At 43.8% G+C, this 21,587-nt stretch overlaps 2 protein-coding genes across 5 annotated transcripts; one reads left to right on the forward strand and one right to left on the reverse strand.

The window, feature by feature from the left end:
• Positions 1–289: 289 nt before the first annotated feature.
• Positions 290–7,044, reverse strand: pnpla3 (patatin-like phospholipase domain containing 3). 3 transcript variants are annotated; one of them, XM_027020553.3, is made up of 9 exons: positions 6,606–7,038; positions 5,659–5,891; positions 5,215–5,280; positions 3,610–3,819; positions 3,055–3,115; positions 2,486–2,683; positions 1,888–2,020; positions 1,626–1,733; positions 290–1,189 (listed from the first exon to the last, which is right to left on the reverse strand). In XM_027020553.3, the coding sequence occupies exons 1-9, from the start codon at positions 6,907–6,909 to the stop codon at positions 967–969; spliced, it is 1,536 nt and encodes a 511-aa protein (XP_026876354.2). In that variant the 5' UTR covers positions 6,910–7,038; the 3' UTR covers positions 290–966. The 3 variants fall into 3 exon arrangements, with proteins under 3 accessions (XP_026876354.2, XP_081580152.1, XP_081580153.1); XM_081724027.1 differs by having other exon boundaries at positions 1,037–1,189; positions 1,626–1,756; positions 6,606–7,044; XM_081724026.1 differs by lacking the exon at positions 5,215–5,280 and having other exon boundaries at positions 6,606–7,039.
• Positions 7,045–7,525: 481 nt separating this feature from the next.
• On the forward strand, positions 7,526–20,272 carry sult4a1 (sulfotransferase family 4A, member 1). Of its 2 annotated transcripts, XM_027020530.3 has the most exons (8): positions 7,526–7,636; positions 7,719–7,898; positions 12,814–12,944; positions 13,462–13,542; positions 14,279–14,405; positions 14,558–14,652; positions 16,273–16,411; positions 18,443–20,272. In XM_027020530.3, the coding sequence occupies exons 2-8, from the start codon at positions 7,730–7,732 to the stop codon at positions 18,553–18,555; spliced, it is 855 nt and encodes a 284-aa protein (XP_026876331.1). In that variant the 5' UTR covers positions 7,526–7,636; positions 7,719–7,729; the 3' UTR covers positions 18,556–20,272. The 2 variants fall into 2 exon arrangements, with proteins under 2 accessions (XP_026876331.1, XP_081580154.1); XM_081724028.1 differs by having other exon boundaries at positions 7,537–7,898.
• Positions 20,273–21,587: the final 1,315 nt, after the last annotated feature.

Genomic DNA, 21,587 nt, shown 5'->3' on the forward strand with positions numbered 1-21,587 from the left:
CGCCTCCTGTGTTCAGCCTCCCTGCATTCTCTCTTTTGGTGTTGAACTGTGGGAGCATTTCTCCATGTTGGTATGAGATGCTTTTAGTTTTACCTGAAGGTTGATATGTTGAGACCTTTTGATTGTGTCCATGACTGTGTGTGCTACCAGTCACATGCAGAGAGATTAAATGAGTCCAATATGGCACAGAGATCACAATTATCCTGGCATTGTGTTATATGTGTCGTGATAAATGCCAGTAATGAAGAACACAAACCCTGTTCTCTGACTCATTAGCCAATAATATTGACACCATGTAATACTTTTTTAATGATGCATTTTGCTTATTTCATGGCACCATTCCCAAAACAACTCATTACAAATTACATTACTGCAATTTTTCCAATTAAATTGTAGAAAGAGTAGAGGGGAACACCCTAACAGCTGGAGCACTGAAGTCCTTCATAAGGAACGTGCTGGCATACAGCGCACTCATTTTCCTGTGTGTGACCAGTATGAATAGGTAGTGATACAGTGATGATACAGTGACTCCTGTGAAGAGAACCCGGCTTCCCCAGTCTCCAAAAAGGCTCGTTTGCCATCTCATAACATTCCTTGATTAGATCTTTAGTATTATCCCATGTTGATGTTTGTTAACAGTCAAACTTGAATAGAGAATTTACAGTAATTACTGATTTACTGTAATTCCAAGTGTAATTAAGTGCACTTGAGAACCTAAACCTACGTTAATGGCTGTATTAAAGCAACAGACAGAAATATGTCTTTGGTTCATAAGGATCTAAGGTTCAAATCACACCAGTGTTTGCGGAGTGCTTGACAGATATGAGTCTGTATAAGCTCAATTCCAGTTTACAAAGCAGTGCTGACTGTCTCACCAAGCACCACTGCACGTAAAAATGAAGGGTGTGTGACATCGTCAGTCACTGTCCAATCACGTCCAAGCACAGGTTCCATGTGTTAGTGCATTCAGCTCTCATAGTCATTTGGTGAACCAGTGATGAAGCAGACGTGTTTTAGGGAGGGGCTGAACGTGCGCAAACCCAGAGACTCGTGGGAGCTGCCCGCTGAATCCCAGCCGTAACCACGGAGATCAGTGGCAGAAAATGGCAGTGGTCTCTTACGCTCCATCACAGGCAGCTGCAGGTCCAGTGTGGGTGGTTCGCTTATACACCGTCTCATGGATATGCCGCTGTGGAAGGAATGACACATTAAGAACATGGGCTGGTTGCACATCAGTGACATGGCAGTGGTGTTGCTGCACAGCGGAGCTTGCTGGGTATAAAGGAGTGTGGTCTCTGGGTCTAAATCGCTGTACGACTGCAGGCTTATTTCCTGTTTCTTCCCTGCCTACTGTCACAAAGACACACTGCATTTATGGCAAGACATGGACTGAAGCGTCATAATGCACATTCATCAGCATTAAAACCTCCGCAGAGAATCCGGTGAGGTTAAATATTTCTAAGATTTTCTCCATTCGCCATTTTCTGGATAACAGGTTTTTACCCAGGGGGATCTGGGCAGGCTCTCAAGGGCCATCCAGTATTCAGAGCTGAGCTATCAGACAAAGTGTCAGCACTAGCATGTGCACTGCGATTCCGTTGGGAACGTGGGCTCCGCACTCCTACCTTCTCGGGTGTGGGGACACTCCTTTCCAGGCGTATCTGTAAACACTTCCTGCCACTTCGAAAAGCCAGCGCACATCCGCAGATACTTCAGGCATCCACTCCACAAACCTGCAAAGCACCAGCACAGAGATCTGCACAAGCACACGCGACCGGCCATACGTTCATAACCAGAGAAGTGGCAAGAGCGTAAGTTGTCAGCAGGTGGTGCCACTGTGCCAGGCAGCTTGTTGGTTGGCATTAGAAAGTGCGCTGCGTTACACACCTCTGCACTGCTGAGTAGGCGGATTCCATCGGCAGAGTGCAGGGCAGCAGGACGTAGGAGGCCACACGCACTGGCAACAGCCCGGTGATCTGAGAGAGCAGAGCGTGTTTCTCCCTACACGCCTCACAGAATACTGCACACGCAGACACACACACGCACAGAGAGACACACAGACATGCACGCACACACACACACATGCACGCACACACACACACGTGCACGCATGTGCACACAGACCAACACACACGTGCACACGCACGCACGCATATGCACACAGAGACACACACGCGCATATGCACACAGACATGCACACACATGCGCACACACACACACACGTTATTGACACAGTAATTCACAAGATAGCGATTTATACATGAGTACAGGGTTGTGGGTTTTTTGGGCTACTTTGGAAGTTTAGTGGAGCACTGGGGAAACCTTTAAAGTGCCGCTCTAAATATTACTTTCCATCAAAATGGCAAGTTGTTTATTGTGAAACGTCAGGATATTTGACTGAATTAAAATCCTCAAACATTTCTGGATAGGTTGAATCTCTAGACTTTACATTTTGTTGTGATTTTCTGTCCAGGTCACCCATTACCTTTCTTAAGGGATGTGGGGAGATTATTGACAAGCTGCTCATCCAACCACCAGTGGTGTTCCTTCAGGAGGCAGATCCGCAGCACCCAATCCTGTGTGCTTTCCATGATAGCAGAGTTTTTAACGCCAGAGCAGCAGCAGGTTGGTTTGTCTCGCTTCAGAGCCAAGTCTGCTGTAGGACATTCGGTCCTCAGTAGATCTGGGGATGACATCATATGATAACCATCATTACAACATGCAATTAAAGTAATAGATTGTTTAAATAGGCTAATGTGGTTAATGATTGATTGAAATCAATGAGGACCAGTTATTTTAATCTTATTTACTGATTGGCTCCTGCTACCTTCTCCAAGTCATTAATAGCAACTGGCTTTTGTTGGAAAGATAATAAAAGTCGGTGAGTGCTGTTGTACTTTCAAACTAAAGCCCTGCAAGTCCTTCCCTAAGAGTGTTTGAATTTTGAAATGAGTGTTTGTTATCTGAGGCGCATTTCAAAAACCATTTAATAATGCTCTAATCAATAAAGCAATGAACATATATTTTCTTCTTTAGGATATGAAAGAAACTCACTGTTGTCCTTGAGGAATCGGTAGGCATCTTTATACCCGCTCTGACACATCTCTGCCAAAACCTTCCACAAACAGGAACATAAATGGTCACCAGTGATCCAAACCGGTGATCCAGAACAAAAAAAGCAACATTTAACATTTCTCTTTTTACTCAACAAACAGAAGCTCTGTGAATTCTGCAAACCTATAGACTTTCTTCCTTGTCCCAAAAATATATGAAAATTTTTTTTTTTTTAATTATTTATTTTCATTTTTCATCCTTTGCAATTCTTTATGAGCAAGGCTAATCCCTGCTACTCCACTTTTCAAAACTATGAACAAATTCAAATGTATTATAAACGTAACTAAAATGTATTTTATATATATATATATATATATATATATATATATATATATATATATATATATATATATATATATATATATATATACACACACACACACACACACACACACACACACACACACACACACACACACACACACACACACACACACACACACACGCAGCGGGGGCCCTGGTGGGGAGGGTCAGCCAAGCTGGCAGTGATCCTACCTTCGGCTCCGGAGGGAAGAGGGCCTGGCTCAGCCGGAAGGCGTTTCCCCAGTTGACCTGGATGCTGGTGTTGGTGAGTCGCAGCTCATGGAAGCTGCTGGAGTTGTCTCTGGGGCAGATGTCACTCTCCCCAGAGAATGGAGAGATGGTGATGGTGTTCTTCAGCTCGGACTGGGGCAGGTTGTCGCTTATACCCCCGTCAACATACCTCTGCAGGGGTAAGAGAAAGAATAGAGAGAAACAGAGAGGATAGAAAAAACAGGAGGAAAGTAAGAGAGAGAGTGGGGGAGAAACAGAGAGATCTTTCCTGTGGGCATTCTCTTATCAATTGAGCTGCCAATTGCTTTTTTTCTAGACAAACAGGGAAGGAAAGAGGTTACAAAGTAGTCACTTCCTTCCTCCTCTCAAAGTAGTCAAAGTAGTAAAATGTGAGAAAAGGCTAAACAATACAAACAAGCCCTCTTTATTGTAAAAAAGCGCTGAAGCTGAAATAATGTGCCCAGAGCAGTTGACGAACACTGCTCACATAAGCTCAGAGGAGAAACAATGCACGTGCACACAGTGCAAAAGACACGTGCACAATGGCTTTCGTTCCAGAGGAGTAACACACCAATGGTTTCTCTTTAAATATCTTCTCAAAATAAAATGTAGAAAGCAAAGCAAACAGGCTGCTGGCCACGGTGTTGGAGCAGTCTCCTGTGTACATATGTCTGTCCTGGGACAGTTGACATAGCACCAGGGCTGGCTGGCACTAATGCAACTGTGGTAATCAGGCCTTACATAATAGACCTTACATAATTACAGACCTTCCAGACCTTCCATATTTATTCTGCTGTCAGTCAGCCCAAACTTTAAAATATGTGACTGGCTATTAAACTGCCAAACTTAGCCAATCAAATGTTTCAGTTTCAAATGTTTCAGCCAAAAAAAGTAACCGTGTCTTGTTTCTTCAGTGCATGTGGTAACTGAGACATACTAGAAGGCTTTGACATCAGGTCCAAGAGCCATTAAACAACGTCTGAATAAAGTCCAGATATGTGACTAGACACCAACTGGTTCATAAGTACACAAGGTCAAAAATTCTTAGATTACACAGAAATATGTTTTTAAGTCATGTGAGAGGGAGAGGTTGTGCCTATCCGTTGGACCCTTGCCTGTTGTGTATCGCAAAAAGGAAACTGGTTGGGTTCGAGTACTTTTTGACGAAGTTTTACACAATATACAAATGGACAGAAGCGTGCATGGTAGGGCAAGGAGTTGTTAAGCGACAGAATGCAACTGACTTTCATTTTTAGATAACTTTTTTATCTCATCAGCTGATCAAATTCCATGCCCACAAATCTTCCTTAGCATGATCAGGCCACACAAATCAGTCTCACAAGAGGGGCAGGGCCAACATGGTCTGATAATGGGGTCATGTTTGTCCAATGACCTTTAGTGACTCAACCCTTCAGCAGAAATCAGCACCGTGTACTCTGTTTCAGCATGCGAAATCCTTGAGGATACCTAGTGTGGACTGTTCCTTCATCACGCCACCATGACCTGGTGCAACATGCAGCGAATTGGCTCAGGCATCTGTGTTCAGCCACGACCACTGACACTCACCACTCCCCGGAAGGAAGGCGGGATCAAGCCACAGTAGACAGGAATGAAACAGCTGCAGATGAGTGCCTGGGGGACAGGGAGAATGAGTGGGAGAGACCAGTGATGACTCACCGCAGACGTGTTTGTCCATCTGTCTTTTATGCTCCTTAATCTACATGCGTGTGACACATCATTGCAATAACGCTATTCCTAAGAAATGCCCGTGATAATCATGAAACTTGCAGAGTTTCATGATCGCAAGAGTGTGTGCCGTGTCATGTAGTGTGTACCAGTGGAAGAAAGGCAGTAATTTGCATTTAACTAAAGAACTGAGTGTATTTGAGTGTATTTGGTAGTGGAGACCCCCCCCCCCCCCCAAAGAAAACCCCCAAACAAACAAAAAACTCACACCAATTTTTATGGGGTCAGTGACCTTTGTCTCTATGGCAACAAAGTCCATCTCACCTGGATGAGTTCCTCTTTGGAGGTGAAGTCTGAGACCAGCATGTTCTCCCCGTTGCTGACGCGTGTGAGAGACACGCACAGCTTGCCCGAGGCGCGTAAGTGCGCATCCCCTGGCAGGTCGCGCTCCAGACCTGAGCGCAGAATCTTCACCAAGTTGAAGGTGGGGTGCAGAGGACCCAGGCTACGCTTCCGAGCTTGCTTAGCAACCTCCATCACATCCTGGCAACACTTCTCTGTGGCAGCACACCATGTGCGCAAACAGTAAAGTCAACAAGTGTGGAACCCAAATCCAAACAAGCATATTGACTTCTCCGACGTTTGTGTCATTGAATAAAATGAACTCGCCCTTGGCTATATTGACATTTTAAAACCCCAAAATTTACGTAATCCATTTTAAGTTATCGCTTCATTAAGAAATCAACTTCCTGCTACAATTTTAACCAGGTGACATATGGAGGAATCCATCTCATACCAACTATTTCAGGACACAACAGTGAACAGCACTCCATCATACAAACTCATGCCCACACACGCACTAAATCCATGTCAATACTTGCCAGTGCAAACAATTAGTTAAGGTTTTCAGTGGTATTATAATGACAATAGTGTGCTCAGTTCCTAGTTAATTATTGGTTAATTAGTGGGTTAAACAGGAATAGAGGTTAAGATTGCTCAGCAAAAAAGTGAAACAAGCCAATGACAGAAATATGGAATTTCTTCCTGACCCACGTACCAATACATAACCGCAGGGAGAGACGGAACACACCTGGAGCTGGCAGCTATGAGCTGAGACTCGGATGCACAATAGCGTTTGTGCTGTGCGAACAATGTCATTTACACAAGAATCGTGATGACAGCCTTGTAGCTCGTGACTAACATTTTATCACCAAACCATTTTATCACCAAACCACCTCCACAGGGTGTAATGCTCTTGGGCGTCTACGTACCTAAACACGCGTGGCTGGTGAGAACGGAGGCGGTAAGCGCCCCGGCCGAAGCCCCGTACACCCTGGTGGCTCCGCGCACGAGATGCGGGGCGCGCTCCAGGAGACAGCTCGCCACGCCGATGTGATACACGCCCAAGAAACCGCAGCCTGCGAACGAGATACTCCACCCTGCTGTTAAATCCAACATGCCAACGGAGAAACCGGTACACGGCGGATAGACTTGAGTTATCGTGCGTCTCAACGATGCTATGTTAAGTGAAGTGCTAAGTGAAGTAAGTTCAGTGCACGGAAGCCATGTCTTCATTCATTGCCCGCTGCGCGGCCGGCTCCGGACATCAAACGTGCGAGGTTGTTTATTTTTGCTTCCTGTCCTTATTGCGTCAGCGAGCTGTGTGACCAATAGGAATATCCTCTTACGCAAGACCCGCCTCTTAGCTGAGTGCAAGGTGAGAGTAAAAGACATACTCTTACTCGATATTAAATACATATGTACTATTCATGCAACATTTTATAGCATTTGTACTATATTATATTTATTATATTATATTTATACTGTAAATTATATTATATAATAAATATAGCATACTATAACATGTTATATAATACGTAATATATTATATTAATATTATTTATTATATGTATGCAATTTTGTTTCACTTTATCAAATATTAAGTCGAAGGCAGTGTTTGTTATGTAACTGTATTCAAAATGCGGTCAGAAAATGCTCCTAGATGTACCCACTTAGTTTTATCTTAAGTACACTTGCTATAAAGGCAGGAAGGTAATGGTTATACCAGCAGCAGGAAAGACAGTTATTCTCATGCAAACGTATTACCTAACACACCTTCCGGACTGAAAGCCGTCAGCGACTTTGGAACCGCCCCGTGCACTGGTGCTGATGCTGACTCCAGACCGTCGCATCATTCCGCGCGCATCATCGCGCTAAAGAGAAGCCCTACCATTACATCACTTCTTGCGAACGCGATTGGCTGAAGATTAAGGCGCTCGCAAGCCAGCACCTCTTTGCCAGAGTAACATACCTGATATCAAATGCCAAATTTTCTGTCAAAAAATTAAAAAACAAATTATTTAAACATATTTTATTTCCCCCAGTCGTTTTGAAGATGGCAGAAAGCGAGGTGGATACACCGAGCACCCCGATAGAGTACGAAAGCAAATATTTCGAGCATCATGGGGTTCGTCTCCCTCCTTTCTGTAGAGGGAAGATGGATGAGATCGCCAACTTCTCCCTCAGAAGTAGCGACATATGGATCGTTACTTACCCTAAATCAGGTAAAGACTTTCGTCGGGGTTTTCGCTTTTATAACATGATGATTTTATTTTACGTCGACGTCATTGGGCCACTGCGGATGCGCGATGTAGGCTTGTTTTGCTAAAATGTATGTTCTCGTGTACCGTAATACGACGACTTAAACTCATCACGTATCGTAGTAACAAAAGAATAATACTTCTTCTGAAAAGAATGTATAGATTTTCGTTATTATGGCTACCTCTGGGGTGTAGTTCCAGTGGTTTACCGGGCACCAGGATGTCAGCTAATGCCTTTTCACTGACGCAGCATATATTAAAGATAATTTAGCCTGTTGGCTCTGATTCAGCCCCCATTGATTCGGTCTGTTAAAACGCAAACTGGGAAAAGTCATGCGTGAATAGTGAACACAGACTTTGTATTATTTCATATGTTTACGTCCAATGTTAGTTGACCGGATTTAAAACACTGGCTCATAATAACTGTCATAACATGTTGCGGTTTAAAAACAAGCCCCACTACCACCACAAGAAAAGGCATTCAAGGATATGCATATTTGGTCAGCCAGCAATGTTTAGCTCAGCGAGTGAGTAAAACGACGACCAGATGCAGTGTTTACACTGATATGAGCTCGACCTGGGGGCTTACTGCGACGAGGCCTGGTGACGCACAGTGCTGCCCACCTGCGGAATAACGCAGTCTCGTCAACTGGGCTCAGCGCGCCCTCACCTACACGCTATGGCCAGATTCGGCATGTTTTCAAAAAGTACATTCAAAATAGTTTTCCTTCGACCTGCCTCCCATATAGCTGCAAGGTCATATACTAAAGCAGGATCTGACGCCTGTAAAACACGGGCAACTGCAGACGCGCTACTGGAGCGCAGAGCGTCTTACGCTAGCTACGCATTTCATACGAGAAGCAAAGAAAGGGATGCAGTCGGATTCCCCAGGGTCCCTTCTCATCTCCACTCCAGCCTCAGCCTGAGTGTGCAGATATACAGCTGAGCTCGGCCCGGATCTCGGAAGACGAGAGACAAAGAGGCAGAGAAGGAAGATAACGCAGAGACATAGAGAGCAGACGAAATGACCCAATACCAGTTTTACATATATTGCAGTTTACCTTCACCTGCAGAAATAAAGTCACTGCACACTCCAATTCTATCGTTCGCTGCCACTCTTTGAGGAGTGTGTAGTGCAGGAAAAGCAACTCACTTCTGTATATCACTTCACAAAAGCACTGAAAAGCTGTTGGGAATGGAGACCTGGTAGTGTCTTTTAGGAAGTCTCCACCACAGTCATTAAACAAAAATGACTGCATTTACTCTAAGATGGCAAAAATAGGTTGAAATGTGTTGAACACATCGACTGAGCTGATGTTAATACTGTGGAGAAGACTCAAAGGAGGACATCTTGAAAAGATTCACTGAAAGATGGTTAGATGGTTAGAATCAAAATCATGAATCGTTGGATTTTATCACTCTGAACAGACATCTAGTGTAGTTCTGTAGCACTTCCTCATATTTTGTCAAGTGATTAGTGTCAAATATTTGAAGCTGGGACAGAGTAAGAATCATTAGGCCTATAGGTTCTATGATAAAAATGTATATGTTTAATAGGCTAGAAAAAAATAATTTTATTAGTTCAAATACAAATACAAATACATTTAAAGAATATAATGTAATTAAATATGTCTTTTAAGTGCACGTAATTTACATATGCCATTCTCTATTCACTAAAGCTTTTAGCACATGATAAATGCCTAGCTCATGCACTTCCATACACATGGGCTTGTCCAGTTCTTTGTTTTACTTGATTTGCTGTGCTATCTTTTTTAAATCAGGTGCCATGTCCACACTGTCTTGTAAGTTGTATCACACTGACTTTTTTTTTTACCTGTTCTGTGTGGATCTGTACAGATATGAATGACATTTGTGTATGGAGGCTGAGCATTACAGCTTCCAGCCTCAGTCTAAGAAATACATTTAAACCCTTCAGTATTGGACATTCTGTGTAGTCTAGAAGTAACTGGACACTGACATGTTTTTGGTTGTTTTGGCTCTGTATTCCTGTAATGATAGCAAGTACACAAGATACAGTGGGATCCAAATGAGAGAGGTTTTATTTTCAAGACAAGCAGGCTACAGTTGTACTGGGCATTTGAACATTTACATTTTACAGCATTTAGCGGACACTTTTATCCAAAGCGACTTACAATAATGACTGAGTACAACTTGGGCAATTGAGGGTTAAGGGCCTTGCTCAGGGGCCCAACAGTGGCAACTTGGCAGTGGCGGGGCTTGAACCAGCAACCTTCTGATTACAAGTCCAGTCAACCACTGCACTGGCTTGATTCAGAGGAAACTGCGTAGTATCCAAAGTGTCCAAACAGGTAGTATCCAAAGTGTGGGGCTTTCTTTGAGGTCATTCCCATCCAGGGTTAAAACAGGAAGGCAGAGTCCGAGAGGTGTCCGAGGAATAGGCTGAAGACGAGGTCTGGAAGGGAAGCTCTGGTCAGTACGCAGGGCGGTGGAGATGCAGGAGAAAGGCTCGGTGTGCAGCATTAGGTTGGCAATACTTCACAGAGAGGAAGAGGAAAAGAGCAGTATAAGAAGGGGAGGATTATGGGTGGGAACTGAGGAAAAAAACAGGAACAGGTGAGTTTGATCGAGTGTGCCCACGTATTTCAGGGGTGGGAGAAGACGTGGGCGGGGCAGATGTGCCCACGTATTTCAGGGGTGGGAGAAGACGTGGGCGGGGCAGATGTGACACTGGTTGTGAAACGAAACAATAGCGCTAATTTGCAGAAAGTCAACTTTGATGAGCTTGAGTTATTTTTTATAATGTGTTGAAGCAGTTAAAACTGCCATTAGTAATACTTGGGGAAAAAGAGATAACTGACAGCACTTGAAATGACAAGAATAAGTACACACACACAGCCATAATCACACACAAAAGAAGTGGTAAAAAAAAAAAAAATGCAAGCAGCTTCAAATAAAAGACACAATAGAATCAAAATGTGCTAATCCCCAGCAGAGCAAGTGCATACCATCCTCTTCAAATGAAAACATGTAATACAATTGCTGAAATACCAATAAAAACATCTAGTCATCCAAATAGGATGTGTGTCATTTAGAAAAGTACTCTGTTCATAAAGGTGTTACGTTTTTTTAAGGTATATCCATTCCAATAGCGTTTTTGCCAACATATTAATGACGGAGAATTTATTTATTGTCTATTGCTACAGTAGATTTTTACATGCTTTGAAAAATCTTGTATGACTTGCAGGTGCCATATATGTGTGAGGTAGACCTGGTATCAACAGTGGGTCCAGCTCTAAATCCATATACAAAATGCATTTTATTTGTTTTAATTGAACTTCCTCAGTTAAGTTACAAACTGGTATAGTTATGGCGTGTTCTTCCATGTCTCATCTACAGTTAGCTAATCATATTCTAAATTCATTCTTAAGTTAATTTTATTTCTTGACTAAAACAAAGGAGATCCACCTGAAGTGACAGAATATGTAATTCCAGAGTTCGAATTTCCCTCTCTGGCTTGACCCTCAAGCACAACATGTGGTATGACAGACAACATTACATGGAGGTTTTTAAAGAATAGTAGTTGAATGAAGCACCACTATGACTCACTTCATCTAGCCCCAGGCAAAGTCCTCTGATGTAGCACACTGAAAGGGGAAGTGTACTGTTACCTCACTGCGTATCAATGGATCAGGTCCACGTTGCACCGTTTGCGCTTGTATGAGTCCTGCTAAAACAGGGTGACTATACACAGAGGGTGTGGCCAAGGAAAGCGAAAACATCAAACCCTCTCCTGACGCTTGCACACAAACATTTACAAGAGCCCTGTGCATAACTACATGGGTGTGCAGATCTTTGCTCTGGAGCCACCCTGGCACTGTAGGAATGCTGCGATTGCACGTCCACATTTCATGCAGCCCCTGTGAAATAGACTTCTCGGTAAAGCCATAGAACACGAAGTAATTTCATGGAAGATCGTTATTAAGTAAACAACAAAAAGGACTGACTGTTCTAGGAATGCACTGCATGTGATACCTTCAGAGTTCATCTGTCGCTGGTGTCCACATCTGTGAGCTTCTGTGGACCATGTGGGTGATTTTTAGTACATGTAGAAATAATGCTGTTTATGCTACATGATGGTTAAAGAGCAAAGGTCACAGGTCACTGATAAGTCTATGAGCCTAGGCAGATATCACTCTCATTTTCTCTCTTCCACTCCTGTATCTGCACTCAAACACTTACACATGTGCCTATAAGCACAATACAGTATATTCTGACACGTATTTATAATCAATATAAATAATTATTGTGGGCACTTCTGGTGTGATACACAGAGTCTGAATTAAATGAGGTACAGCATCTAGCTGACTATAAGTGACTTACAATTATTACTGAGTATAACTTGGCCAATTGAGGGTTAAGGGTCCTGCTCAGGGGCCCAGCAACTTAGCAGCAGTAGGGCTTGAACCAGCCACCTTCTGACTACTACTCAAGTACCTTAACCATTGAGCTACCACCACCCAAGTAAGTGCAAATTAAGATCCTATAAGATCCTACTATTTTTTCTCTGATATTACACGTTTTTCCCTTCCATGTTCCCGCCATGATCTGCGTGTAAATCCATTCCCTTTTTAAACCCCCGGTGAGCATTGGTACCTTTGCCTTGGAATTGCTCTTCTGAGTGCTATGAAAGGCTCTGTCTTCACAAGCTCTCGCTTTGTGTTCAATGTCATGATTTAAATTCCATTAAAAGTAATTTTAGTGTTTTCTGGTGTACAGCAGTGTGTACATAGAAGGCAATGCTGGTCTCCATGTGGACCCTGTACATGTGCCTTTTAACATGGACACCAGAAAGAAGCATAGCTAATATATGGTTTTGTTCTCTTTCTTGTTCACAAAGGCACAAGTTTGTTGCAGGAGGTAGTGTATCTTGTAAGCCAGGGGGCGGACCCAGATGAGATTGGACTCATGAATATTGATGAGCAGCTTCCAGTGTTGGAGTATCCTCAACCTGGTTTAGATATTATACAGGTTTGTGTATGCACTCGCATCACACATGCACACGCACGCACACACACACACACACATACACACACACACACACACACAAACAATGAAATTGAACACTGAAACTTTTAATTTAGGGAACAAAACAATCAAAGTTAAAATAACAGTTAAAATAACTCCTTCCTTTCACCAGAGTATCAGTTGGCTGACAGTAAACTAGCTTTGCCCTTGTGCAATCTGACTGTTGAACTCTGCTGAACCCTGTTTAACTGTTTTGAACTCTGTTGAACTTTGCTGAACTGTGTTGAAATGTGCTAAACTGTGTTGAACTGTGTTGCTCTCTTCTGAACTGTGTTGATCTCTACTGAACTGTGTTAAACTGTGCTGAACTGTGTTGATCCCTGTTGAACTGTGTTGATCTCTGCTGAACTGTGTTGAACTGTGCTAAACTGTGGTGAATTGTGTTGATCCCTGCTGAACTGTGTTGAACTGTGCTGAACTGTGCTGAACTGATGGTTTGGCTTTTTGCTTGATGTCACAGGAGCTGACATCACCTCGCCTGATCAAAAGTCACCTGCCGTACCGCTTTCTCCCCACAGCCATGCATAATGGAGAGGGCAAGGTGAGTCCCAGCACATGCTGTTCACGCCGATACAGGACATAACAACACGAGCCCCAGCACATGCTGTTCACGCCGATACAGGACATAACAACACGAGCCCCAGCACATGCTGTTCACGCCGATACAGGACATAACAACACGAGCCCCAGCACATGCTGTTCACGCCGATACAGGACATAACAACACGAGCCCCAGCACATGCTGTTCACGCCGATACAGGACATAACAACACGAACCCCAGCACATGCTGTTCACGCCGATACAGGACATAACAACACGAGCCCCAGCACATGCTGTTCACGCCGATACAGGACATAACAACACGAGCCCCAGCACATGCTGTTCACGCCGATACAGGAAATAACAACACGAACCCCAGCACATGCTGTTCACGCCGATACAGGACATAACAACACGAGCCCCAGCACATGCTGTTCACGCCGATACAGGACATAACAACACGAGCCCCAGCACATGCTGTTCACACCGATACAGGACATAACAACACGAGCCCCAGCACATGCTGTTCACGCCGATACAGGACATAACAACACGAGCCCCAGCACATGCTGTTCCCGCCGATACAGGACATAACAACACGAGCCCCAGCACATGCTGTTCACGCCGATACAGGGCATAACAACAGCTAACAGAGCTTCATAAGCTTTTAGGTGGTAAACACAGGACCATTTATGTATGTGGGCACCCTCTGTGTATATGGGCACATGTCCTCCAGGTGATCTACATGGCCAGGAATCCTAAAGACCTGGTTGTGTCCTACTACCAGTTCCACCGCTCCTTAAGAACCATGAGCTACCGCGGAACCTTCCAGGAGTTCTGCCGGCGCTTTATGAACGAAAAGTGTGAGTGAGCTAAGTGTGTGAAAGTGCCGGGCTAAAAATAAAACTATAAAACTAATACAATTTAGAGAAAGGAGTTAGGAATGCCACACTGACTGAGCTCTCTCTTCTTTTGCCTGTCTGTGTGCTGTTACCTTGATGATGCATCCCTGCAGTAGGATACGGCTCCTGGTTTGAGCATGTGCAGGAGTTCTGGGAGCACCGCATGGATTCAAATGTCCTGTTTCTCAAATATGAGGACATGTATAAGGTACTAAAACAACTCCTTTAGTACACACACACACAGACACACACACACACACACACACACACACACACACACACACACACACACACACACACACACACACACACACACACACACACAGACAGCTGTAAGGGCATGTATACTGTATACAAATTCTACATAGTTTAAAGGGTTCTAATTATATTCTGCATATTCTGGGTGAAAGATAATAAGAGTTTTGATAGAATGGGGCTATTATCATTCCCAGGAGGACCCGAGACAGTTCTGAAAGGTTTTAGGTTTCACAAACATTTGACATTTTTCAGTATACGTGCAGTATATATATAGTGCACAGTTGTCTTATAAAAATACTTCACGTAAGGTATTAACTGTTAGAAGGACCACTTATATGCTAATGAATCTGGATCTGGTTTCTGGTTGTATGGCATGGGCTAAAGAGGCCTCTTCAATTCCATTTAAATATTAAGTAGAGAACATTTATATTTACATTGACATTTGCATTTACATTTTGCAGACACTCTTATCCAGAGCTCCTTACATTTACTCATAGAATGTATCCTAACCAGTACAGCAGGTTAGAGTTTAAGATGCCAGTGAACTAGGATACTGTTGAAATGTAGGGATCAACGCTGATGCATAGAAGGGTGAAACATATATAAGCACTAAACAATAACCTATAATAAGTACTAGAGTTTCAGTTCGTCAACAGAGGAGCAAGATCAGTGGTAATTTAAATATTCCACAAATAGATGGGTCTTCAGTCTGAGTTTGAAGACAGCAAGGGACTCTGCTGTCTGAACAGCCAGAGCACGTTCAGTCCACCATCTGGAAGCCAGGACAGAGAATAGTCTTGATGCTTGTCTTCCACGAGACTTGAAGTCAAGCCGCACTTGAGGTTCAAAGTACTCAAGGTACAGATCGGGCATTAACCACTGACATCATGTATGCAGGGGCTGCTCCATATCTGGCTTTGTAGGCAAGCATCAAGGTTTTAAATCGTGCAGCTACTGGAAACCAGTAAAGGGAGTGCAGCATTGGAGTGACGTGTGAACTTTGGAAGATTGCAGACCAGTCGTGCTCCTGAATTCTGGACAAGTTGTTGAGGTCTGATGGCTCTTAGAGGAAGACCAACAAAGGGCCAAATCATTCGTATGTTACAAAAGAGAAATCTGAAAGACCGTGTCAGATTTGAAACATGGGTTGAAAACAACAACTGGTTCTCCAAAGTTATGCCCAGGCTGCAAGCAGCCCTGCAGGACACCAAAGAGTCTACATGGATCGGATGTGGATCCTTTCTGTGTTACCTGATAGGACCGTCCCTCTAGGTAGGACTGAAACCATTTCCATGCAGAGCCAGTCACACCAAGGCTGGAGAGAACACAGAGGAGAATGTTGTGATTCACTGTGTCAAAGGCTGCCGAAAGGTCCAGTAGAAGCAAGACAGATGACAGTTTGGCAGCTTTGGCAACATGAAGTTTAGATAGAAACAATACAAATAATACAAATATGACAATTAGAGCAAAAAAAGAGTAGTTAACTAAGCAAAGTGCTTGTGTGAGCCTTTTACCCTCCTCACCCCCCCCCCCCCCTTTCTCTCTGTCTGTCTGTCTTTCCTCTCGGCAGGACCTGGGCACCCTGGTGGAGCAGCTAGCACGGTTTCTTGGAGTCTCGTGTGATAAGGCCCAGCTGGAGAGCTTGGTGGAGAGCTGCAACCAGCTGATTGAGCAATGCTGCAACTCAGAAGCCCTGTCCATCTGCAGGGGTGAGAGAAAGTGTGTGTGTGTGTGTGTGTGTGTGTGTGAGAGAGAGAGAGAGAGAGAGAGAGAGAGAGAGAGAGAGAGAGGTAGAGAATAAAACGAAGGAAAGATGACTTGCAACAGCAGACAGCAGTGCACTGAGTTTAATTCTTGGGACATGTGCTCTGTAGGGACTCTGACTCAGTGGAACAGTGTACACCCTTTATCTTCTGTTCCATTTTCTTTGTCCCACTCTGCAATTCACATCCGAACAGAATGATGATTTTCAGGGCAAAGGGGAGAGAACAAGCTTCCAAAATGAATAGAAAGCTGTGTTACTCTGTGGGTGTGGGTGTGGACTTCCATACATGTGTTAGGTAAATCCTCAGTGTGCCAACAGTGAGTCAACTTAGAGGGTGCAAGTATAAGACACGAACTATTGCAAAGTGGTGTTTTCTGTTCAGTCTGTGTGTTTACATACAGCTTATAGCATTAGCACATCAGGACCTGCGATCCTGAATTGCCATCATGTGATATCAGTGAATAATTCTAGTTGTAGCTGAATATCCTGTTAATTCTGCTCTTTTTGAATACATATTCAGTGAAGCCTCAGGCAGGAACCATTGCAACTGTCAGGGTAGTTTTGGGTACTGGAACAGCAAGAAACATAACCGCCACCACCACAGAGTAGACAGTGTAATATAAAATATATTAGTGAATTTAATTGTCAAAACCAGACTAGGGCTGGAATTATATAATATGCTTGACATGTGCTGTGTTAGATGTTCTTATGTTTTATTTGTGATTTATGTGTAAACCTTTGTTGCAATTTATAATTTTGCAAATTGTTGCATTGTTTGCACTGTTTCCTACACTGAATGTTTTATCATTTATTCTTTGTTTCCCTGATTCTTCTGTTTTCGTTGCACACGTTGAATGTTGTGTTGAACTGATTTTCCTTTTCCTTTAGTGCATGGATTCTGTGCTTGGCTTGATGGGGAAAGTGGTGCACATGCACTAGGGGGTTAGATAAGCAGGGAGCATGGAGAGAGACAGGAAGGGAGGAGGGATGTGAGACGGCCCGGGTGAGACGGCACAGGTGAGACAGCACAGGTGAGACGGCCCGGGTGAGACGGCACAGGTGAGACAGCCCGGGTGAAACGGCACAGGTGAGACAGCACAGGTGAGACGGCCCGGGTGAGACGGCACAGGTGAGACAGCCCGGGTGAAACGGCACAGGTGAGACAGCACAGGTGAGACGGCCCGGGTGAGACAGCCCGGGTGACACGGCACAGGTGAGACAGCCCGGGTGACACTGCACAGGTGAGACAGCACAGGTGAGACGGCCCGGGTGAGACAGCCCGGGTGACACGGCATAGGTGAGACAGCCCGGGTGACACGGCACAGGTGAGACAGCACAGGTGAGACGGCCCAGGTGAGACAGCCCGGGTGACACGGCATAGGTGAGACAGCCCGGGTGACACGGCACAGGTGAGACGGCCCGGGTGACACGGCACAGGTGAGACAGCACAGGTGAGACGGCCCGGGTGAGATGGCACAGGTGAGACAGCACAGGTGAGGCGGCCCGGGTGACACGGCACAGGTGAGACAGCACAGGTGAGACGGCCCGGGTGAGACGGCACAGGTGAGATGGCCCGGGTGACACAGCACAGGTGAGTTTGGGTCCAGCCAGATGGAACTGTAGCCCTTCGGTTTCTCAGAGGAGTCTGAATCGCCTTGATCAACTTTTTTTCTTTTTTTTTTAAACTGACTTTATTGTTCTAATGCTAACTTTAATGCTTTAATGTTAATGTTTAATGCCGTACCTTGGTCACTTCCCAAATTAATCTCTGACTTTCAATGGATGGGTGTTATAAAATACTAAACTGCATTTTAATTATAAAATCCTTATAGACTTAATCAAAAACTAGATTAGGAATGTTTGCTGTATGCTGCAAAATCACAGGGACTCATGAATATGGCTGATGTGTCATGTAGGTTTAGCTGATCTCAGTGTAAGGCTCGTGTGCTAATCCACAGTCCGTGTGTCACTTCAGGTCGTGTGGGTCTGTGGAAGGACATCTTCACTGTGTCCATGAATGACAAGTTTGACGCCGTGTACCGACAGAAGATGGGCAAGTCTGACCTGACCTTTGACTTTAGCCTGTGAAAGAGCCAAACGGCCACTGGACTCTGCTAATCACCTGACCGACCAATCAGACCACCCGCTCTGCTCGACACAATCTGCCTCAGCTGGACCAGCCCCACCCCTTTGATCCTCTCCGTTACATTTGAGCTTTCCATTTCTCTCATTGCGTCTCTAGCTTGACTTTGCTTATGTGTGTTGTGAGAAGTTGCCCTTAGGCAGAGGTCTCGTATCAGCACAGGTAATGTGGGAAAAAAATTCCTGACTGAAATGTGTAAGGGGCGTTTTTGGGCCTGGGGGCTTCATCTTGTGTGTTTGCAGTTTGTTCTTATATAAAACCCATCGCCAGTGCTTTAGCCTAGTGACAAGTGTGAGTAGTGTTTGGTGCATCGCACACTGTATAGAGCTTTTCCTACAATATACAGTACATTCATGCAATGTGTATGTATTGAATATGGGGAATAAATTATTTAAATTCTATACACCAAAACCTCATTACAAAGATTGAGAGGAATTCCAGGATGTTTTCTGTTTAGTGTTTGGGTTTCTCAGGATTCGTAAAATGTTTGGTTTGTTGATAAATGTATGTATACACAGCCATCCAGTCACAGAACGTGACTGTGCTAAAAGATGACTGGTTTTAGAGATCTGAAGTTAAAGATTCGAATGTTTGTATGTGACATCTGTTGCCCTTGGTTCCACGGGACATTCTCAGTGCCGCCTGAGAGTTGATTCTATTACATATTCTTTCAGGCTGCTGTAGTATTGTGTATTTCCAATTCAGTTTGTGTACTCGTGCATGGGTACTTAGCTTTGTACTGTATGAATGCACGTGTGTGTGTGTGTGTGTGTATGCGTGTGTGTGTGTGTGTGTATGCGTGTGTGTGTGTATATGTGTGTGTATGCGCGTGTGTGTGTGTGTGTGTGTGTATGTGTATTTGTGTGTGTGTATGCGTGTGTGTATGCGCGTGTGTGTGTGTGTGTATGCGTGTGTGTGTGCGTGTGTGTGTGCATGTGTGTATGCGTGTGTGTGTGTGTGTGTGCATGTGTGTATGTGTGTGTGTGTGTGTATGTGTTTGTGTATGCGTGTGTGTGTGTATGTGTGTGTGCGCGCATGCATATGTGTTTCGCATCGGCTCTAATGATAAGCAATATCTCATTACTCACAGGCAACTTGGTATTCATGTAAGCTCTGTGATGGTCAGCAGAGTGCATTCTGCTCTGAGCCCAGACGCCTCTCTCCAATGGCAGTGTTTGCACGCGTCACACCTGTCATGGGGAAGAGTGAGTGGAAACACCCCACACAAAGATCCACTGACTACACAGTCCTAGGCGGGTATGACCTTGCTTTGATTAGGTGTCAGTATAACTCATGAACTTATTTTGGTCATAATGTACATATGTACATATACCATTTGTTCTGAGCCCGAGGCAGCGCTACACATGCCATTAAAAAAACCACCATGAGTTCCTACTGTGATTGAACCAGAACAAGAACAACTGTCCTGTGATAAGCACACCTGGTGCAGACCTCACGCCTGCATGAACCCTCGACGTTTCCTTTCGGTAGACAGTTAAGCCTCATACGCTGTCATATGCATTTAATTCACCACCTCCATAGCCATGACCCCCCCCCCCCCAGCTGGCACACCTGTTGTTTTTTGAACTTGAGGGTGGGGTGGGGGATTGCGTTGTTCTTTTCATGCTTGCTTGATGGTTTATTAATAAAGTTATATCTTCAGGTGTTGTGGCTGGGAATGTCTTACTTATAAACACTTGCATATAAAAATCGAGCATATAAACACTATCTTGCTTTTAAACAATATCTTGCGTATAAACACTGGCTTGCTTATAAACACTGGTTTGGGTGAGTGTGTGAATATAATTGACTTATGGAAAATATAATCTTATTTCAAGTAGAAAAGGTGATAATCACATAATTGAACCTAAAATGTAACACTAGTTGACAGAGAGCAGTTATATGCTACAAAAAGGCCAATGATGCCCAAAGCAATAACTCATTTTCACTTGAATAATTAATTATTACAAATCGATGTATACCTGTCTATAGGACATAAGTCAGGCTGCTTTACGAACAAACATAAAGCTGTATTTGAGAATTCTATTCCTTTAAATTTCTTATCCTACAAAACAGGCAATATCAATATTAGAATAAGTCGTTGACAGTATAGCAGTCTTCAGAAAATGCAAACACATCCCTGATATTTCTGTGAAGGGTAATTAATAACATCATTAATAAAATATTTCTCTTGGTTCTCTTCAGAAATACAGCACTGCACACTTCAGAAATGGTATTGAGAATTTAAACAAAATAAACACAATGTGTGTAATCTGGTGCCTTACGCTCGGCTGCAAAACACGGCATGAGCATCAAGTTGGTAACCACACTGACCACACTGGAAATACTGAAGTCTTTCACAGACAGACAGCTCCTCTGTCACACAGCTGCTGGTTTTTGTCTTTTATATTTGTAACAAGAAACTCTGTTCCATTGATCATCCATCCTGTTCCTAGACATCTGCATTTTTGCAGCTCCTGTTTGGTTCCTGCCTGTTTCCAGTTAGAGAGAAGTCGGTTAGACTTCTTCCCACAGTATTCCCTGCATTTCTGATATCTTCAATGATGCCTCAGCCTCACTAGGGGGCAGTAGAGTGCAAGTTAAATGAGATGATTAATGGTGAACATGTTTCGAGAAGGCAGAGATTAGCAGTATCAGGTGTGTTAGATGAAGGTTGGAGTTCATCTCTGCTGCCCAGAAAATCTCCAGATGCAGACCACTGCTCTAGTCTACTAAGGATCTTTAATAAAGGACCAATAAGGAGCATATAAAAAACGTAAAGGAAACATCCAATGGAAAGAAATCACAATAAAGTGAAATATAGACATATAGTTTATAAATTCCTAATTCAGTTACTTACCTCAGATACTTCTCAGCATTGACAATTCTAAAAAATTCTAATTTCCCCACTGTTGAATTTTCAAATCTGAAGAAGCACTGATCTGAGCACAGAAGGAGTCTTAATTCCTTAATGACA

This window comes from Electrophorus electricus, chromosome 11 (assembly GCF_041902795.1).
Source record: "Electrophorus electricus isolate QZ-2024a chromosome 11, ASM4190279v1, whole genome shotgun sequence".
Classification (NCBI taxonomy): Eukaryota; Metazoa; Chordata; class Actinopteri; order Gymnotiformes; family Gymnotidae; genus Electrophorus; species Electrophorus electricus.